This window comes from Oculina patagonica, chromosome 1 (genome assembly GCF_052425735.1).
Source record: "Oculina patagonica isolate OP01 chromosome 1, crgOcupat, whole genome shotgun sequence".
NCBI classification, from domain to species: Eukaryota; Metazoa; Cnidaria; class Anthozoa; order Scleractinia; family Oculinidae; genus Oculina; species Oculina patagonica.
The window spans coordinates 21547270-21566805 of NC_135758.1; the positions used below are offsets into that span (position 1 = coordinate 21547270).

Genomic DNA, 19536 nt, shown 5'->3' on the forward strand with positions numbered 1-19536 from the left:
GTGTCTACCCAGAGTCACAGTGTTGGTTCCGAGCTGAAAGATCAACGATAGACATGGTCTTCTCCCTTCGCCAGCTTCACGAGAAATCCAGGGAACAGCAGATGCCCCTGTATGGCGCTTTCATCCATCTCACGAAGGTGTTCGACCTTGTCAGCAGAGAGGGCCTCTACAGGATCCTGCCCAAGATTGGCTGTCCACCCAAGCTGAGATCCCCCCCCCCCCCCCCCCCCCCCTTTAAAAAAAACGCCTGATCGCAGGTTACCCAAGCTGCAGAGCTTGATTGAGTCCTTCCACAGCAACATGCAGGGGACCGTGCAACGTCAGCTCCTCGGAGCCCTTCAACATCTGCAGCGGGGTCAAACAGGGTTGTGTCCTCGCGCCAATTCTCTTCGGTATCTTCTTCGCTATGCTCCTGAAGCATGCTTTTGGCACGTCAAGAGAAGGGATCTACCTACCGCATCCTGGGAATATCGTGGCAAGACAAGGTGGCCAACACTGATGTCCTATCTCGCGCAGGTCTGCCCAGCATATTCACACTGCTCAGAAAGCGCAGACTCCGTTTGCTAGGCCATGTCCACCGCATGCCAGATGGCCGCATCCCCAAAGACCCCCTGTACGGAGAGCTGGCCTTTGGAAAAAGATCCATCGGGCGCCCACAGCTGCGATACCGCGACGTCGTGAAGCGCGACATGAAGGCTATAGACATCAACACAGAGACCTGGGAGAGCCTAGCAGCCAACCAGTTCAAGTGGAGAGAAGCCCTAACCAAATACCTCAAATCAGGTGGGGAGAAGCTGACACAAGCCGCCACAGAGATACAGGTCCGCAGAAAACAAAGCGTCAGCCTCAACAGACCAGAGACAGAGCACAGATGCAGCCTCGGTAACAAAGACTGTCACTCCCGCATCGGCCTCTTCAGCCACAGACACCGGTGCTGAAGCCAAGCAGACAACTAGGATGCTACCCATGGTCAACCTTGACCGACGGATGCCTATTATTGACATTGATCTGCGAGATAACGTTGAAAACTATTTTATTCAGCTGTAATATGATAATAGAGCCCAGCTCAAAAGTTGTGTTCAATGCATCTTAAGTAGATTTGCTGGATTTTGAAAACCTCGTTTCCATGTTAATCTGGTCATGTGACTATTTCTTTTAACTTTTAAATCATTTTAAATCATTTTGGTAATAAACGGTCGGTAAATATGAAAATTATAACGACTGTTGTATTTCAGCCTCGTTTTCATGCTACAAGGTCACATGACCACTAAATTAAATTAAAATCCAGCAAAAATCAGTTGAGAGCAGAATATAACATATTGTAGCCAAGTTTCGTTAGTAACGGTCTGTGATCACGCGAGTTATAAGGAATATTCTATTCAAGCCTCGTTTCCATGCTACAAGGTCACGTGACCACTTATTAAATAAAAATCAAGTAAAAATAGATTTAGAGCAGAGAATAACATATTGTAGGCAAGTTTGGCGAGTAACGGTCTGGGGATTTTCACGCGAGTTATAAAGGATTTTATATTCCAGCCTCGTTTCCATGCTGGTCTTCAGGTGTCAGAATTTCGAACCCCCATAATTCCCGTCTGAGCAAGTTGCAAAGTTGCCACCAAAAATTTTCATGTCTACTAGGTCCCAATAAACATTTCTAGACTAGTGGCTTGCTTTCATCAAAAAATTCCCACGGGACCTTTTATTATGACATTTGCTCCCAGACTATCTTTATCGTTACCTGGAAGTTCGAAACAGAACTTAATGCAACTTGACCATAAATCCAGTTGTGACCAGTGTTGTGTTTTGCAATCCAGATGGGTATTTCTCGATAGCTTTCTGTCTTCTGGTAAATTTTTAGTGTCTTCTCTCCAGCTCCACGAAGCATGTAACGAAACTTTAAGCACTTACTGTGCCAGTCACGTGATCTGTTGTATGGTGGACTCACAAGAACAGAGGACCCGTTAAAACGGGTAGCGTTGGTATCTACCAGAAGTCGGTCACCTTGAAAAAAAAACATGCAGTTCCGGCCGTTTAAAAAGAATTACATTATAAGACGGACAACAGCAATAACAAAGTGTCCGAGTGCGCAATTAACTTGAGATACAAAACAGTGCTTTAATGAGCAGCTGTCAATGAATGAATAAGTTAACAAACGGACCTAATAAGATTTTCGCAGAATAAGTATAAGAAGATAGGTAGGGACATAAGTATATCTTGAAGTTCAACAACGCCACTCAATACTCAATACATTCGTTAACTGATGACTCTGAAGTTATATTTATCATGTACTTGTTGTTTACCGTTCAGATAGTAGCTGATTTTTAAAAAAACATTTCAACAAGAAAATTAACGAATGTTCCTCAGCACGTTGGTGGGGATTGTTGGTCTATTCATAGGAAAGAAATGACCAAAACTAAACACTCTAGCGGACTCTATTCGCGCGACACTTTTTGTTTAAATACACACTTATCATGCTTTATTACGTTAATATATTTTTCACACTTCTATTTCTGTATATAAATACTTGGTCTTTATGTTAATTTCTTCACATTTGATAATAATGACATGAGGTCGTCGAAAGGTCATGTAACCTACTTATCGTTGATTTTCTTGTTGAAAAATAATCTTTCGAAGTAAGATTTGAAAGACTGTACTGCTTTCATTCTCTAGGTGACTCACCTTTTCTATCATTACAAGTTCGAAACCACTGCACCTTAACTTCATTCTTCAACCCTTCTTTAACTGTTTCCCAGGCCTTTGTGTCCCCTGCTTCATCCCCACAACCATGTGACATGCGCAGTATCTCTTCCGCTGACAGTGCAAGACTCCATACGTTGAAACCACTCAATTTTCCAAGAACTGACGTGAGTTTGCTTGAGGCTCTGAAGCCAATCGTCATGGTTATTATTCCTTAGGAGATACATTTGCTTAACGTAAATTTAATAAACTAAATTGACAAATACACAGCATTTTTCAAATATAAGTTTAAGTACAATAATGTAACAGTCACCTTCTCAATGCATAATTTAATCAATTACCTTCAATCCTCACATTTAGGGAACTTGCTCGAAACCCATGTGACTGATGATTTCTTTCACCATCTTTGAAAATTGCCAACAGTCCGCTCTCACCTTCCCAAAGCACGCATACATGGTGCCATGTGTTGTCTGTCACGTTCACTGGCATATCGCTGTGTATATAGAGATAACTTCAAGTTGGTGAACACGTACGATTCACGAGTTGTGAGGCATAACAAAACGAAAGAATTAATGAACGCAGCGGGCGAGTGAGTTCGTTATTGTTTTCATTGCCTTATCCTGTTCTCCTTTTCACTCTCATTTTTCAATTACGAGATTGCTGCTAGAAAAAAAGATACTTTATCGAAATCGATTCATCATGTCCTACCGTGTGACTACTCTAACCAAGGCAACATGACAAAACTTTGCGCAAATTGATAAATGGAAACCTGCAACGTTAAGTCAGGGCTGTCAAAGTTTTGGAGAAGATGTTGGCTCGTCCCCAGTCGTCTTCATTAAGCACGCGGCAAAGGGAGAGAAGCACTCTAGGTGGGAGAGCAGGGGATAATTCACACTGCGCTCCCTTTTTCGGTGCTCATTTCTCCCAATGCCTTCTCTTCCGCTGTATGAAGACGACTGGGGGACGATTCATGCGAAGTTGCACTGTAAAGGGATAAATGGATAGCAAAAATTGACAGAGAAAACTGTTACGCATTCTTGAGTAAAATCATGCCATAAAATTTTCATTTTATTTTTAAAACAAATGATTTTTGGTACCTTCTTTTGTTCCCAAACACAATATCAAAAGCGTTGCTACCACAATAGACTCCGAGTACCAACGTCGCATTTTGTTCTATTGATGCGGCTACTTTGTATTCGATGAAGAAGCCCCTATATTCTGTCTTCAACCAGAAGCAGATTGTAGAACTGTAATCACTTGAAGATATGTCGGAGAATGACACGTAGCCAAGACTGCTGTCTGGAAGGTGAATCTCGTAGTTACCTGGGTCAACTATGACAAAAGCGCAAACATAAGTCAATGGAAATTCTACTTACTGCGCTAATAAATCCAAGTTCTTTACAATAACTGATTCACTTAGTGGATAACAGTGGGGTTCACACATTTGATCTTATATATCTGCTGTTTTCACGTCTTGCCAGAAGAAAATTGTGGGGCAATACAATGGCCAGAGACATCGATTGCTCTGTTAAACAAGCTCACAAGCTAAGGGATAGTAAATACGAAAAATATCACAACTCCCATATTGTCAGCCTGTGCGTTCCATTTCTGTCATGAATCGACCACTTACAGAACAAAAGACAGGAACAAATCACACTGAGTTTGGCATCCGTTACTCTTTGTATTCCTATGTTTTTATAAGTATGTCAGTTTGATTCAACTGTTTAGTTTTGAAGAAACGTCCGTATTGTCAGTAAAAAGTATCGGAGTTACCTTCATCATTTTCATTATCTTTACCACTTTCATCAACATTATCATCACCATCACCATCGTCCTGATAGTCCTGGTCAAGCTCGGTGTATCTTATTCTTTTCCATCCACGCACACTTTTCCATCCACACCAGTCTACTGATATGTCACAAGGACGGTCATCTAAATAGACGACGGAATTATTTGAACAGTGTATTAAATTCAGGTTTAGGGATGTTGGTATTTTAGCACTATGATATGGAATGACCATCAGGTGGAAATGGTAAGTATCTCATTCCAATCTTCTATACCTATACGTACAAAAACATGTAAAGGGTTATATAATGACTGTGTAAAACTTCAAGTACCTTGACAACCATATAGCTCCACTCTCATTGATATGTGATTATGCCAAGCCTCTGGTATAAAGCGGATGTAACGAGCTCTGATTGGTGGGTATAACTCGTGATATACAACAGTGTTCTGGTCTGTGTTTCCAGTAAAGTTCTAAATTAAAAAAGATGACAACATCATTACTGTCCTGCGCTGAGAAATCATTTCAAAGTCAAAGCATCCAAGCAGATTTTTTTCTCTTAATTATCGCTTTTACGCTTTTACGCGCGTCACAAAATTAAGTAAAAGAAGGCCGCGATTGTTTAACTGTCCCGTGCTGCGAAATCATTTCAAAGTCAAAGCATTCAAGCAGATTTTTTTCTCTTAGTTTTTCGTTTTTATGCTTCTACGCGTGTCGTTGAATTGAACTTAGTTTTTAGTCTTAGATAAAATTTTTTCCCCATAGAAACTCATTCCTACACTCTTAATTGTTAGCCTACCAACTGTTTATCAACAATCAACGCCACAATTCTCGGGACACTTGCCGTTTTTCATACTTGAAAGAGGGAAATAAATAGCTATTAACCCCTGCCCCCTTACAACGTTGTGTATCTTGAAAGAAAAAAAAACAATGCCTCCCGTTGCCCTCTATTTTGCAAAATTCTTTTTTGGGGGGAGGGGGTTCTCCATTTCTGACAATTCGTAACGTCACTTAGTGTAGGTAAAATGAGTGTCCCGAGGAATTATGGCGCGGATTGTGTATACGCAGTTTAGTAAATGGAGAACATTTACATGAAACCACTACAACTTTGATTACTTAATTAAAGGTCTTACAAAGCTTGGGAGCTGAACTGCAGTGTATTTAAAGTCAACCATGTATCCTTCAATCTCCTCACCGGGTATCTCACCTTATCTGCAATTTGCCCTGATTCCCTGTAGTACTGGAAGTTCACTCCATCGTTACTGTACTGCAGTTTGTACTTAGTTACCCACTGGGCGGTATCATTTCTTCCTTGCGTTGCTATGCGCGTCACGCTAATATACTGACTACCCAGATCAATCTGGAGCCACTGACTGGAATCATTTTTGGCAGCTGACCATGATCCTGCTTTGACTGTAGTTGCTTTAAAGTTAAGTCTGCCCTGAGTGGCGGCATGATTGGCATCCAGTTGCGAAGAAGCAGTAATTTGTCTCTCAACGATCGCATCGTCTTCCATCCCAAGAGCTTCCAGACATGCTAAAGGTTTCATGAAATAAATTGAAATAGCTTAGGGTGTATTTGACGTTAGATATCAACTAGGAGCGACAACGTTTCATCGGGATATTCAACAACTAAGACGTGAGTTGAAAATACGAAGTACAGTGGACTATTTTTGACGAAATTCAACGTGTTTGACATATCTTCTCAATCTAAACAAAAAACTACGGAGTTAATAGAAAAAAAACTGCAAATATCTACGCTTATTAAAACCGGGTATCTTAATATAACCTCCTCCGCGGTTACGAATTTCTTTGTTTTATCTTGAAGTACACTGTTTTATTTGCTTGAACGAATCTACATGAGATATAAATGTGAACTCAAGTGGCTATCCAGAAGTAAAAGTTTACGCTTAGTGAAGAAAAAAGATTTCTTTTTCGATGTACGTTTATATCAGAAGTTAAGTCGATTTGATCAAGATAATAAAAACATTTGTCATATACGCTTAACAAGTAGATCTCGACTTGGACAAAAGAGAATGAAATACTTTTGGCATTTACCAAAGTCATGGTGTATGTCTCCACAGATAACCAATTAAAAGTGTGAGTTTGGAAAAATCCTGATAATATGCAATATGGTAATATGCAAGTACCTCAATGCAACATCTGACCTGATTTTATTCTTCTATTATTATTATTCTCTTCCTTGGATAGATTAAAAAATGAAAAAAAAAAATCTTTCAGACTACCTTGACAACCATACAGCTCCACCCTCATTGATATGTGCCCATACCAATCTTCTGGTCGAAACCGGATGTAACGTGCTCTGATTGGTGGGTTTAGTTCGTGAAAATTAATAGTATCTCGGTCTTTGTTTCCAGCAAAATTCTAAATGAGAAAGGGCGGCAAACTGTTAAGGATCTATCAATCAAAATAGTTTTTGATTACATTCAGAATCATCATTTATCAACTATTCGCACTGCATAAATTATCAACATCGCATATAAGTACTACAAATCATGAATAAATTGACATTGTTCAAGTGCAGCGGCTCCCGGAACATGCCTGTGCCTTTACTTCGAGCTTTCATCGGGAACTGCAACTCAAGCCTTTTTGACCGCAAATGTGTATTTCAGTGCGTATTTGAAGACAGAATTGTGCGAGTTTATATTGAAGCACTTGGACGTGGTAAACCGCATGGCGGTGTATTTGTGAGGTAATATTTTGTCCAGGGTATTGTTGTTTTACGTTGGTATAACTCTGGCAATTGTCATTGTGCGTGCGACCGAATGACAGTGTTGGGTCGGCTGGGTGGCTTTTTTCGTTTATATGTTAGTTTTTCTGTCTTGGTTGCTTGGCTAAATGGATACGATTCTTATAGCTATTTTTCCACATGGTTGGGCTATGTAGTCTACTAATTTATGCGGCGTTTAGTGTGCTTGTTTTTCATGGCGGATAGATGTTACGCCCCAAGGGAGTGGTTCTTTTGTTATTTTTCCACGTGGTTGGGCATCGCGAATGTGTCGACTGTGAGAATGTTATGACTAGTGAGGCATGTAATTTGCCTGTTATTGTCTTAAAGTGTTATTTGATTGATGATTACGACTGTGAATATTATGGCCAGTGAGGCAGACAATTTGCCAGTTTTGTCATAAAGTGATTCGTTCAGCGAAATGTCTGATCGATGATTGTAATTGTGAGAATGTTATGGCCAGTGAGGCATACAATTTGCCTGTTTTGTCATAAAGTGATCCGTTCAGCGAGATGTCTGATCGACGATTATGATTGTAAGAATGTTATGGCCAGTGAGGCAGACAATTTGCCAGTGTTATCATAAAGTGATTCGTTCAGCGAGATGTCTGATCGATGATTATGATTGTGAGAATGTTATGGCCAGTGAGGCAGACAATTTGCCTATTTTGTCATAAAGTGATTCGTTCAGTGAAATGTCTGATCGATTATTATGATTGTGAGAATGTTATGGCCAGTGAGGCAGACAATGTGCCTGTTTTGGCCTAAAGTGATTCGTTCAGCGAGATGTCTGATCGATGATTATGATTGTAAGAATGTTATGGCCAGTGAGGCATACAATTTGTCTGTTTTGTCATAAAGTGATTCGTTCAGCGAGATGTCTGATCGATGATTGTGATTGTGAGAATGTTATGGCCAGTGAGGCAGACAATTTGCCTGTTTTGTCATAAAGTGATCTGTTCAGCGAGATGTCTGATCGACGATTATGATTGTAAGAATGTTATGGCCAGTGAGGCAGACAATTCGCCAGTTTTGTCATAAAGTGATTCGTTCAGCGAAATGTCTGATCGATGATTATGATTGTAAGAATGTTATGGCCAGTGAGGCATACAATTTGTCTGTTTTGTCATAAAGTGATTCGTTCAGCGAGATGTCTGATCGACGATTTTGATGGTAAGAATGTTATGGCCAGTGAGGCAGACAATTTGCCTGTTTTGTCATAAAGTGATTCGTTCAGCGAAATGTCTGATCGATGATTGTGATTGTGAGAATGTTATGTCCAGTGAGGCATATAATTTGCCTGTTTTGTCATAAAATGATTTGTTCAGCAAGAGGTTGATCGATGGTTGTGACACAAATAAACAGTGCAAATTTCACCGAGATCTGACAATTCTATACTTTAAAATTGCAAGGACCTTTCGAGGCAGTCGATTACGGCAGCGAAATTAGCAAATGAAACAGCAAAATATGCGTTCGACGCTTTTTTTTTGCGACACCATATTTGAATTGTTATAGGTAGACCGCTGTTCAATGTGTTCAAAGCCGTATCGTTACGATTGCTCCACGAAAAAGCACGAAAAAAAAATACGGATATTTCCGACTACTGTCGGAGAAAACATTGCGCATATAATTGCTGCGTAAACAAATCGTTACACTCAAGCTGCGTTTTGTCTAGGCTCTGCGAGGGTCGGATATCAAGACCCAGGATTAAAAAAAAAAGCCATATATACAGTGAATGCTTTCGAATTATATTTGAAGATGAAATACGAAAGAATTTTGCTGTCTTTGACTGAAATTCCACTCGAACTGCGTAGATACGATCGCATGTTGTAAAGCCGATTCATGCGACATTGCTGTCAACGCGAGGTCACGTCCCTAAAGACCTAGGCTGATGACGAAATAGAATGGCGCTTGCATGTAGCGACCAAATTTGGCCTAATTTTTAACCGCTCCTAAGCTAAAAGAAGCCCCCATCTCTTGCATTTGTTTTAACTGCAATAATATCTTTGAAAAGAGCGAGTTTTTTGGTATGGTTTATTTTTGACATTTGTAATTTTTAAACGATGTAAGTGCTAGTGATTATTTATTCGTGTTTTAGTTACGCAATCCATTGTTTGACGACGCTTTTTATAGATCGCCTTTCAGACACACGTGCGTTGAGATAAGAAAGCTGACATGTCAATTTTATACTAACGTTTGTAAATGTGACAAGTCACGTTTTTTCCACGAGATCGCAAGTGATCACCCACAGCGGAAAGTAATCCCTTGAGAAATTAAAACAGTCCCTTGAAATTAAAAAAGTCCCTTGAGAGTTTACAAATATGTGGTTCCAAATTTTGTCCACATATCTCCTATTCTCCTAGATTAGCTTGTAAACAAGCAAAAACGTCGAAAATAGAGTATCTAAATCAACTCCCCCGGCTATGCTGGGTCATGACTGTCACCCCCTGCTGGCCCCATGGGTTTCCCCATCAACGTTTGGTGTCCTACTTTCGTGTATCTAGGAGACTTCTGGTTTCCATCCCTTCTTTTCCTGAGAAATCTCGATGTTATTTAACCGAGGATTGGGAGTGCGACACCAAGTTTGAGGGAAAACTGTTAGCCTTTGCATTATATCCTCGAGAGTCAATCCATTGGATTGACCAGCTGGGGAACTTCATTGGAGTCGGTAATGGGGTGACAGTCGCGGTTTTCCTCGAAGAGGTTGACGAGATCCAGAATGGTTATGAGGTCACAAGGTTTGGTAAAAGGGGTGTATTGTAAAGTGTAGGAATAAGACCAGGAATGAGGTTTTGGAGTTAGGTTTGGGAGTAAGGTTTAGGAGTAAGGTTTGGGAGTTAGGTTTGGGAGTGGTGTTTAAGGAATTAATGGAGTGTAATGCTGATAGGATTAGCGTTGACATGTTTTATTACCACTGGGGAAGGATGCAAGTGTTATTTTGGTATTTTGTATTTGTGTTGGTGTGATTTGGCCTCCATAGGAGACCATCAATGGTCTCTTTGTTTGGATATCATTATGAGTATTGGGGGATAAAGAGCCTATTGATGGTCTCCTGATCAATGAAGCATTGGTGATTCTAGGTGGAGCCGAATTTTATCCCCAATCTTAAATGCGATGCAATGATTGTTGCAGTGCAGAATAGGATACTATTTGCACTGCATAAATTAACAGCATCGCATATAAGTACTACAAATCATGAATAAATTGACATTGTTCAAGTGCAGCGGCGGAAGGAACATGCCAAGTGCGATTAGTAGCCAGCTGGTAAGTTTGGTAAATATTGTTGGGAGTCTTTTGTATGGTACAATTTTACCTAAACACCCACCCACCCATGATGAACTTAGTTTGCACTGCGACTCTTGTCGGGTCGCCGAATTTTATCCCCAATCTTAAATGCGATGCGATGATTGTTGCAGTGCAGAATAGGATACTAACTTCATCTGGTTCTAATTTAGATTTCCGAAATCTAGATCGCAGGATAATTGTTAACTATTCCTGTATACACGTAAGAGATCTATAGCTCTATAATTATACTATATGAAATCAACCCGTTAAAAACAATCAAACATCTGTATTATGGGTATATAGCTTACTGACGCATGCTAGAGCATGCTAGAGAAGTTTTCAATTGAGTGTCGTAAACCAAAACCAAACTAATCTCTCTAGCAAATCACGAACCAAACAGACATTCAGCGAACCAATCAAAACTCCAAGCAAATGCAGGTAAACGTACATAGTGTGTCACGATTGGTTTAAGTTTTGATTGGCTAAGAAAATGACGGGAGTTTCAATCACTAAGCGTAGTAATGCGAAACCCAAGCAAATGCGAATTACTTTCAACACTCAAGTGAAAACCACTACAGGGTAAAGGTAAAGCCTGCTGTCAAGCCAAGTGGCTCATCAGACCGGCGTTTATCCCGATTTTTGTAGCACTAAGCGGCTAGGAGTATTGCTACCCCCCCCCCCCCCCTAGATGGAATGCTAGTCCATCGCAGGGTTACCCCCTGCAGTAAATTCGCCGGTACCCATTTATACACCTGGGTGGAGAGAGGTACTATGAGAGTAAAGTGTCTTGCCTAAGAACACAACGCAGTGACCCCGGCTAGGTCTCGAACCCGGACCGCTCGATCCGGAGTCTTGTGCACTAAGCATTAGGCCACCGCGCCTCCCACGAAAACCACTATAAATTAGGTATATTTTACCTTATCGACAGTTTGTCCTTGTTCCTTGTAGTACTGGAAGTTCGCCCCATCCTTGCTGTATTGCAGTTTATACTTGGTTACCCATTGGCTGTGGGCATTTCTCCCTTGTGTTGCAACACGTGTAACTCTAATGTAATGACTACCCAAATCAACCTGGAGCCATTGGTGGATATCATTTCTGAGCGCAGACCAAGATCCCGCCTTTTTGGTTACGTGATAGTTAAGTCTGGCCTGAAAGGGGGCGTGGTTGGCATCCCATTTTGAAGAGGCAGTAATTTTTGCGTCAGAGATCGCACCGTTTGCCATGCCAAGAGCTCGACTGCATCCTGTTAGTTTAAAAGGATCGATATAAGCAAATGTAACGTCGACTCTAATTTACAGAATGAGAAATAACTGTTTTATTTATTGGTGTTCGTCATCCATCGAAAAGAGTAGGCCATGGGGTTTCCGGTGTTGTGGTCTGGTCTTTTCCAACCGTGCTGTGTACTAGAAAACGCTCGGGTGTACTAGCTGTATAAGCTACTCTGCAAAATCCGAGGGTAAACAAAGTTATGATGATGATGATGATGATGATGATGATGATGATGATGATGATGATGATGATGATGATGATGAGGATGAGGAGGAGGAGGAGGTGGAGGAGGTTGAGGAGAAGGAGGAGGAGGAGGAGAAGGATCGGGATCAGAATCAGAATCAGGATCAGGATGAGGACCACGAGAAGTGTCTTGTCCAATGAGAGTGTGCAGAAATAGGACGATGGAAAATAATGTTTACATGAAGTACTTTAACTTAAACTTAAGATTGCGAATCCTTGTTCTATCATGATTGTCATTACCTCCCCAAGCACCTTCCAGACATCCATACAGCTCCACTCTCATTGATATGTGCCCGTACCAAGCCATTGGTCGGAAACGGATGTAACGTGCTCTGATTGGTGTGTATAGGACATGACGATTAACAGTGTACTGGTCCTTATTTCCAGCAAATGTCTAGACCAGAAAGATAATACATCTGTGAGGATCTGTCATTTGCAAACGTAATTGCTTATAGGAATTGTGTCACGGAATTCAACCAAATTAAGTTAAAAAAATGCAACCAAACTCAGTGAAATTTATTAAATATCCTCTTAAAATGTTGAAGGAAGATTTCAATAACACGGTAAAATTTAATGCAAAAGGAGATACAGATGGACAACAAATAAAGAGGTTTTATTCTGGAAAACTGTTGGGCCGAACAGTTTTTCAGAAAGTTGATCCTGTTTAATTGTTTGTAACTTTTAACTTTAACGCGCTAGAGCCATAATTTTGTTTGAAATAAAACTATGGTTATGTCATTTAGATCCAAAGAAATAATTTCCTCGTTAACATTAAATTTTCATATTGAGTATTTGGCAAAACGTAATAACATAGACTAAACTCAGCCGTGACACAGTCCCTTTGAGATATTGAATTCGGCTAAATGTCATCTAGTTTAACTAAGAATAGGCAGCACTTTAAAGTCTTCCAAAGATTTTAGAAAACAAAAATCAAAAATCCACATTTCGGTGGATTACGTAATTTCACCTTCTCTGTAAATTGCCCTCGTTCCCGGTAGGACCCAAAGTGCCTTCCATTGTCACTATATGCCAGTTTGTATTTGGTTACCCACTGAGGATAATCACTTCTTCCTTGTGTTGCAACAGCTGTCACGAGAGTGCGCTGACTGCCTAGATACACCTGGAGCCATTGTTTTACATCATTTCTGCCAGCCGACCAAGATCCCGCTTTATTAGAAACAATAGCTTTAAAGTCCAGCCTTGCCTGGATAGCTGCATGATTGAGATTCCATTCCGATGAAGCGCTGATTTGTGCGTTAGTTATTGCACCATTTTTCATGCCCAGAGCTTCTTGACATTCTTAATATAATAATAATAATAATAATTAAAATAATATATTTTATTTATACACGATAAATGTGTTGCAGCATAGTTGCTGTGGTCGTGTTTACAAATTACTATTAGTTTTGAGAGCAAACTAAACCCTACAATTAAAATATATGTATAAATCAGAGAGAAGAGAGTCGGAACTTTTCTTTTACGGCATAGCCTTGCCTATAGAAACGGTGCAAGTCTGTGTCAATCAAGCCGTTTCTAAGAAAGACGTCACCCAAATGGCTCCATATCTAAAAATGTTCACCAGGGAGATTTTAGTAATCTGGCAAAGTTTCATGCTTTTATCAAAAAGTGAACAATTTTGGTCGTTAGCAACTGGGATTAAAGTTTTTTGCTTTTCTCAGAAAGATTTAAATATCAATGACTGCATGCGTATGGAATGCGAATAGTGGCAGTTTTGTTTTTGATCTTTACCCCGCTGAGAATTTTTTTTGCATTTCCAGCCAGATTTCTCACCTGATGTTCAGGGCACGTCACTGAGAATGTTTTGGCGGCGTGGAATAACAAGTGAAAAATTTATCACGGTTGACATTTCACAACCAAAAAATGGAAAATTATTTCAGAATCATTGGAGTTATTTTTAATTATTACAATTCACAAGCCTTACTTTTGCCTGACTGGCCGGTCACCGTTATCACCGTTTGTTGTTTTGATGTTTGGCAAATTTCAGGGGAGCAAACCAAATGCAAATAGATATTGTGTTTTGTGCACGGTCAAAACCAAAACATGCGAAATGAAAAAAATGAACTTTGCTAAGTTAATCAATCTGCCCTTAGCAGCCATTTGATAGCTACTGCGCACACTCTGCTGCCCGGCACCGCTATGCCACAGTTTTGAGTCGTGTAGCAAAGAAAGTCCCCCCCCCCCCCCCCCCCCCCGTACACATTTCAAAAAGACTACACAGCTAATCAATGGAAACAGTAAGAGAAACCATAAGATCTTTTGTGATTAGATCGATATCTAGGCCTCAATTTGCTGTATTCTGATTCGAAACCAAAAACCATGCTCTATATGACGTGCAACTGCGCATACTTCACACAACGGGAATAGTTCACTAGCTGGTCAACTTCCGAGCAACATTTCACTTTAAGTGATTTTTTACTCTATAAGCATTCATGTCTTAAAGCCTCCTTTTAATTGCTTACCTTAAAACCCAAGATCATAAGACACACTTAACTTATTCTTATATCCCAATATTTAATTAATTATGGATTAAGACAGGGATTTAGATAAGGCTTCTTCGAAGATACAAATTCTACCTTCCTGACAACCATAGAGCTCCACTCTCATTGATATGTGACCATCCCAGGCCTCTGGTCGAAAACGAATGTAACGTGCTTTGATTGGTGGGTTTAGGTCATGATAGACAACGGTGTCCCGGTCCATGTTTCCAGTAAAATCCTAAGGAAGACCGTAAATCTTGGTTAAACTCTCGATCCGTGTATCGTAGCTCCTGCACAACTGAAGTTAATTTTATAAGTAGAGAAAACAACACTATAAATTAGATTGTTTACTACCGCAAAGTTTCGAAAGATATTTGCTGAATTACAGCATAGACAATAGTCCAAACTAGAGGAGACTAATCAGTTGGCTTTTTATGCGGCGTATACCGGGAGCTGAAGAAAAAATCTAGCGTGTGGCACGATGAGGTCTTTAACACGGAATTTCCAAATTACAAGATCAGCACCAGAAATCACTACGGTACCTCTGTGCTGAATCTAACTTAAGCAGCTTCACTCAAAAACTGGCCCGAAAATGTTCATCAAACTTTCTTTGACTGTTTACTTCACCTTGTTTGCGGTTTGTCCTTGCTCCCTGTAGTACTGGAAGCTTATTCCATCGTTACTGTACTGCAGTTTGTAACTTGTTACCCACTGGTCGTGGTTATTTCTTCCTTGTGTTGCTACACCTGTCACTTTAGTGTACTGACTACCAAGATCAACCTGGAGCCATTCCTTGGGATTATTATTTCCAGCTAACCAACCTCCCTGTTTTGCTCCAGCTGCCTGAAAGAATAGTCTGCCCTGGATGGCTGCGTTATTGGCATCCCACTGCGAAGAGGCGCTAATTTGTCCGTCAAGTATTTCACCGTTTTCCATGCCAAGAGCCTCTTGACATTCTAAAGGATTTAGGGAATTGTTGCACATTAAAAGATTGATACAATAGTCCGGCGGCTTAGCTCGAAATTTTAGTAGAATTGTGCACTTTTTGATACAAGCATGAAACTTGGCACAATGAAAGTGGTCACCAACAGAATTGTTTTCAGATATAGTGCCAAGCCCGAAAAACACCGGTTTCCATGGAAACCTTAATTTATTAACCCTATTCAGACCGGGCTTTTTTGGATCTTTTCAGACCTCCGTAACGTCGCGAATATTTAAGCAATCGCAATGAAACTTAAGGAATATATAGTATGTCCAAACACCTATCTTTTGGTATACGTCACGTGGGAAGATGACGTCACATCACGTGACAATTACATCATAATGTCAACACAGCCGCCATCTTGGATCCGCCATCTTGGAATTCGAATTTTTCCAAAATGGCATAAAACCGCCCAAAATTACTGCAAAGTACTCAAAATCAATAAAACTGTGCTCAAAAACCGTAAAAGGATGAAAATAATTGCATTAAAAATTATTTTTCATTAATAGAAACACGAAAATTACAAAATTGGGAAAACATGCCTGTCAAAATACCGTTGCCGTGGTGACGTCAAGTTCCTGACATAACAACTTATCCTACCAAAGTATCTCCAGATAAATTTTAGATACATTCGCAAAGTTTGGTAGCGTTTGGTTGAATCTTGAAAAAGTAATAAGCGTTCAAAGTCATCGCGGACACTTTCCGCCCTTCCCGATTCGGAAAGGGTTAAAAACAATGAAATTTCGTGAAATATGTGTTTGTCCTGGCTTATAGACAAATATTATTATGCCAGGTAGTGATAACAAGTCGCGCGTACAAAATTTAGAATGAAATGGTGTAATTAAGACTGTTCACAGCCCTATATTTCCCTATTTTTCTTCTGTTAGCGAACGGTTCACCGATCGAGAGACCTGGACGCTAGCGCAAAACGAAAGACGCTAAGGGAGCAGAGGGCGGGGAACGAAAATTCTTTTCCCATGCAATAATTTCCTATTTAATTATTGGTATCAAACATATGGTAAAAATAACAATTGTAAGCCTAATTAAAAGCATTCATTTCTGTATTTATGGATAAAAATAAACAATAAAAGGTTTATAAAAGTACAATAAGAAATACTTTGTGGGGAGGAGGCAGGGACCTCTCGGCTGAAAATTTCATTGCTGTTTACTAGCTGAAAATAGGAAATTGGCGTTGGCACTATATCAAGAATTGATTAGTATGCGGATGCTTGTAATCCTGCAAAGTTTGGTGCTTGTATCAAAAATCGCACAATTCAGGAGCTAAGCCGCCGGACTACAAATTTTAAGAAACCCGTGTGTCCTATACTAGTATTGCCACAGAACTATCAGAGAATGCATGGAACGTCTTACCGTACAATGTTTTGAATGTAAAAAAATCTCAATTATTCAAGAACGCACTTAGATTAGAATAATGAAATTTTAACTGGGTTCCATTTTTAATCTAAACTAACTTGATATTTAGGTATTTAAGTTTTGTAAATGTTTTTTCTTAGTATCTTGTTTTAATTATGTACATATTTTATTATATATTTTAAGGTCTTTAAGACCCTCCCTCCCCTCAATACTTTTATTTTATTTTTTATTTTATGTTTTGCAGTGATGGGAGTATGCCTCCCTTTGCAAGACCCCCCTTAATGAAAATGTAGATGTGAACCCCGCAATTCGTTAAGTTAAAAAACACTCGAGTTAAATTTGCTAGTTTCGGTTGTATTTCCACTGGTTTGTCACTAGTTCTAGGGAGATATCCTTATTTGGGCAACTCATTTTATCATGAGTCAGTGTATGGCTCGCTCAGCGATTACAAAATTTGTCTTTCGCAACTGCCTAAACGGTTTCTTTAAAAATATAACGTTTTACAAGCATGGTTTCATTTACTCTTTCAAATCTTTAGTCAAGTAAGACTGCAATGGGCGTCAAAAGTCCTTGAGACAGTTGAATGAAATTGATACTAATTTAAAATTCCCGTTTTTTCACCTTTAATCTGCTGCCGCTTCTGAACCACTTCCCCTCCCCCCTTTTCAATGTTGTACTCAAACGAGGCAAGTCTTGCAGATAACAAATACAACATTGTTTCGGGGGGAGGGGGTTATATTGAAGGGGTGAGGGGTAAAATTTGTCCAAGGTACTCAAAAAGTGCCGACTGTCTCAACACTTTTGGCGCTCATTGTCTGAAGGTGAATTTTAGGTATATCTTGAAAATAAGAAACTACATAACACGGACACAAACATATATTATTCTTTAGAATCAGGTGATCACATTGGTACTGCGCTGCATTACGAAAGATTAATTAGCGCGTAAATATCGTGATTATTGTAATTTGGCGATGACGTCACAAATCGGCTAGACCTGCGCATAAACAAGGTCAAATTGTTTTTAAGGCTAGAATTTGTGTTGAAACACGTGCGTATGTCTGCTTTGCAAAGAAATTAATAGGATTAGGTGCCAAATAAATTATGCAACAACCTTAAATATCTCGGGGTTTTTGTATCGCATTTTAAAGCTGTTTAGAGCAAAGGAAAAAATCGAGCGTGCGTGACGAGGAAAGCTATCGGACGCCACCAAAAACTGTGTTCCGGGGAAAAGCGGTCCAGTCTTAGAAAAATCCCAAGGTTAAGGAATGGAATGGGTCGATTTACTGTCTAGAAACTAATGCGGTAAGCAGGCGCCAGCGTAAGACACGTTTCTTTCAGAACAGGACAATGTTTTGTCGTAGCAAATGGTATAAGTTCCTTGAAGCACGGCAAAAGGGACTATTTACAGACGGAATGTGAAAAAGATTCTACAAATTGCACGAAAGATCAAACTTGAATGCGATGACAGCTTGTGGACAGGACGCATTGCGTATCTCTTAGCTAAAGAAGAAGTATTTTTAACATGGTAAATCTAATTACATGACGATGCACTAAAGAAGAACATATAACTTTCATAACCTTTGGTCTGTTTTGAGGACGTATCTCAGATACCGTGAAGTCTCTAGATAAAGGCGTAATTTCCAGAATAATTGCAAGTATGAACAAGACAATGGATTAAATAATTGTAAACAATGGACAGGGTACAAATATCGAATATATATTACTTTCCACCGATTATTTTCGCGTATTTTAGAACCTACGATCGCCTTGTGTGACGGTGTCACGCAACTGGTACGTAAAACGTCACATGCCCTTGACTCTGACGGCTTTTCACGTTATTATTGACGATATTATTCATTTAATCACGAATAAATGCATGCAATTGAATGGAATCGCAACTATCCGTGATTGTTCAACAAACAGCTTGTCAATAACATGTGAAAAACGGCCTCTTTTCTCGAAATGAACGGGTAACCACGAGTAACCACGGCTAACCAAAATAGTTGAGAAACAAGATACTCTTATTCCTTTTAATTTGTTTGGTTACCCGTGGTTACCCGTGGTAATCCGTTATGTTATATATCAGAAAAATGCGTCTTAGTCCACGAAACATTGTATTTCCATGGATTCTTAGTTTGCACTTATAATTATTGCAAAAAGCTAGATTTCCCTTTCAGACAATGGGCGTCAAAAGTCCTTGAGACAGTTGAATGAAATTGATACTAATTTAAAATTCCCGTTTTTTCACCTTTAATCTGCTGCCGCTTCTGAACCACTCCCCCTCCCCCTTTTCAATGTTGTACTCAAACGAGGCAAGTCTTGCAGATAACAAATACAACATTGTTTCGGGGGGAGGGGGTTATATTGAAGGGGTGAGGGGTAAAATTTGTCCAAGGTACTCAAAAAGTGCCGACTGTCTCAACACTTTTGGCGCTCATTGTGGCTCCTTATGTAAGCAAAATGGCATTCAAAATTTCATAAGTAGACTGTTAACTATTATGCTCTGAAGGCCACTGGTAAATTTCCACTTTTTAAATACATAACTGTAGTAATATGATATTCGGTTATGCAATCGAATAAGAGATCACATGATTATTGGAAAGCAGAGCACATGGTCTGATAATATAGCGAGTTGGAATTATCTATTTCTTCACTGAT

At 39.8% G+C, this 19536-nt stretch overlaps 1 protein-coding gene across 1 annotated transcript in view; it reads right to left on the bottom strand.

Moving 5' to 3' along the window:
- LOC144632659 (uncharacterized) overlaps positions 1–19536 on the bottom strand; it is a 72787-nt gene that overhangs the window by 14309 nt on the left and 38942 nt on the right. Inside the window, 13 exon segments of the mRNA XM_078491382.1 lie at positions 1739–2001; positions 2680–2910; positions 3039–3190; positions 3795–4029; positions 4471–4629; positions 4815–4953; positions 5688–6016; positions 6726–6864; positions 11430–11755; positions 12265–12418; positions 12992–13323; positions 14619–14760; positions 15150–15478. Coding sequence (XP_078347508.1) covers positions 1739–2001; positions 2680–2910; positions 3039–3190; positions 3795–4029; positions 4471–4629; positions 4815–4953; positions 5688–6016; positions 6726–6864; positions 11430–11755; positions 12265–12418; positions 12992–13323; positions 14619–14760; positions 15150–15478 — 2930 coding nt within the window.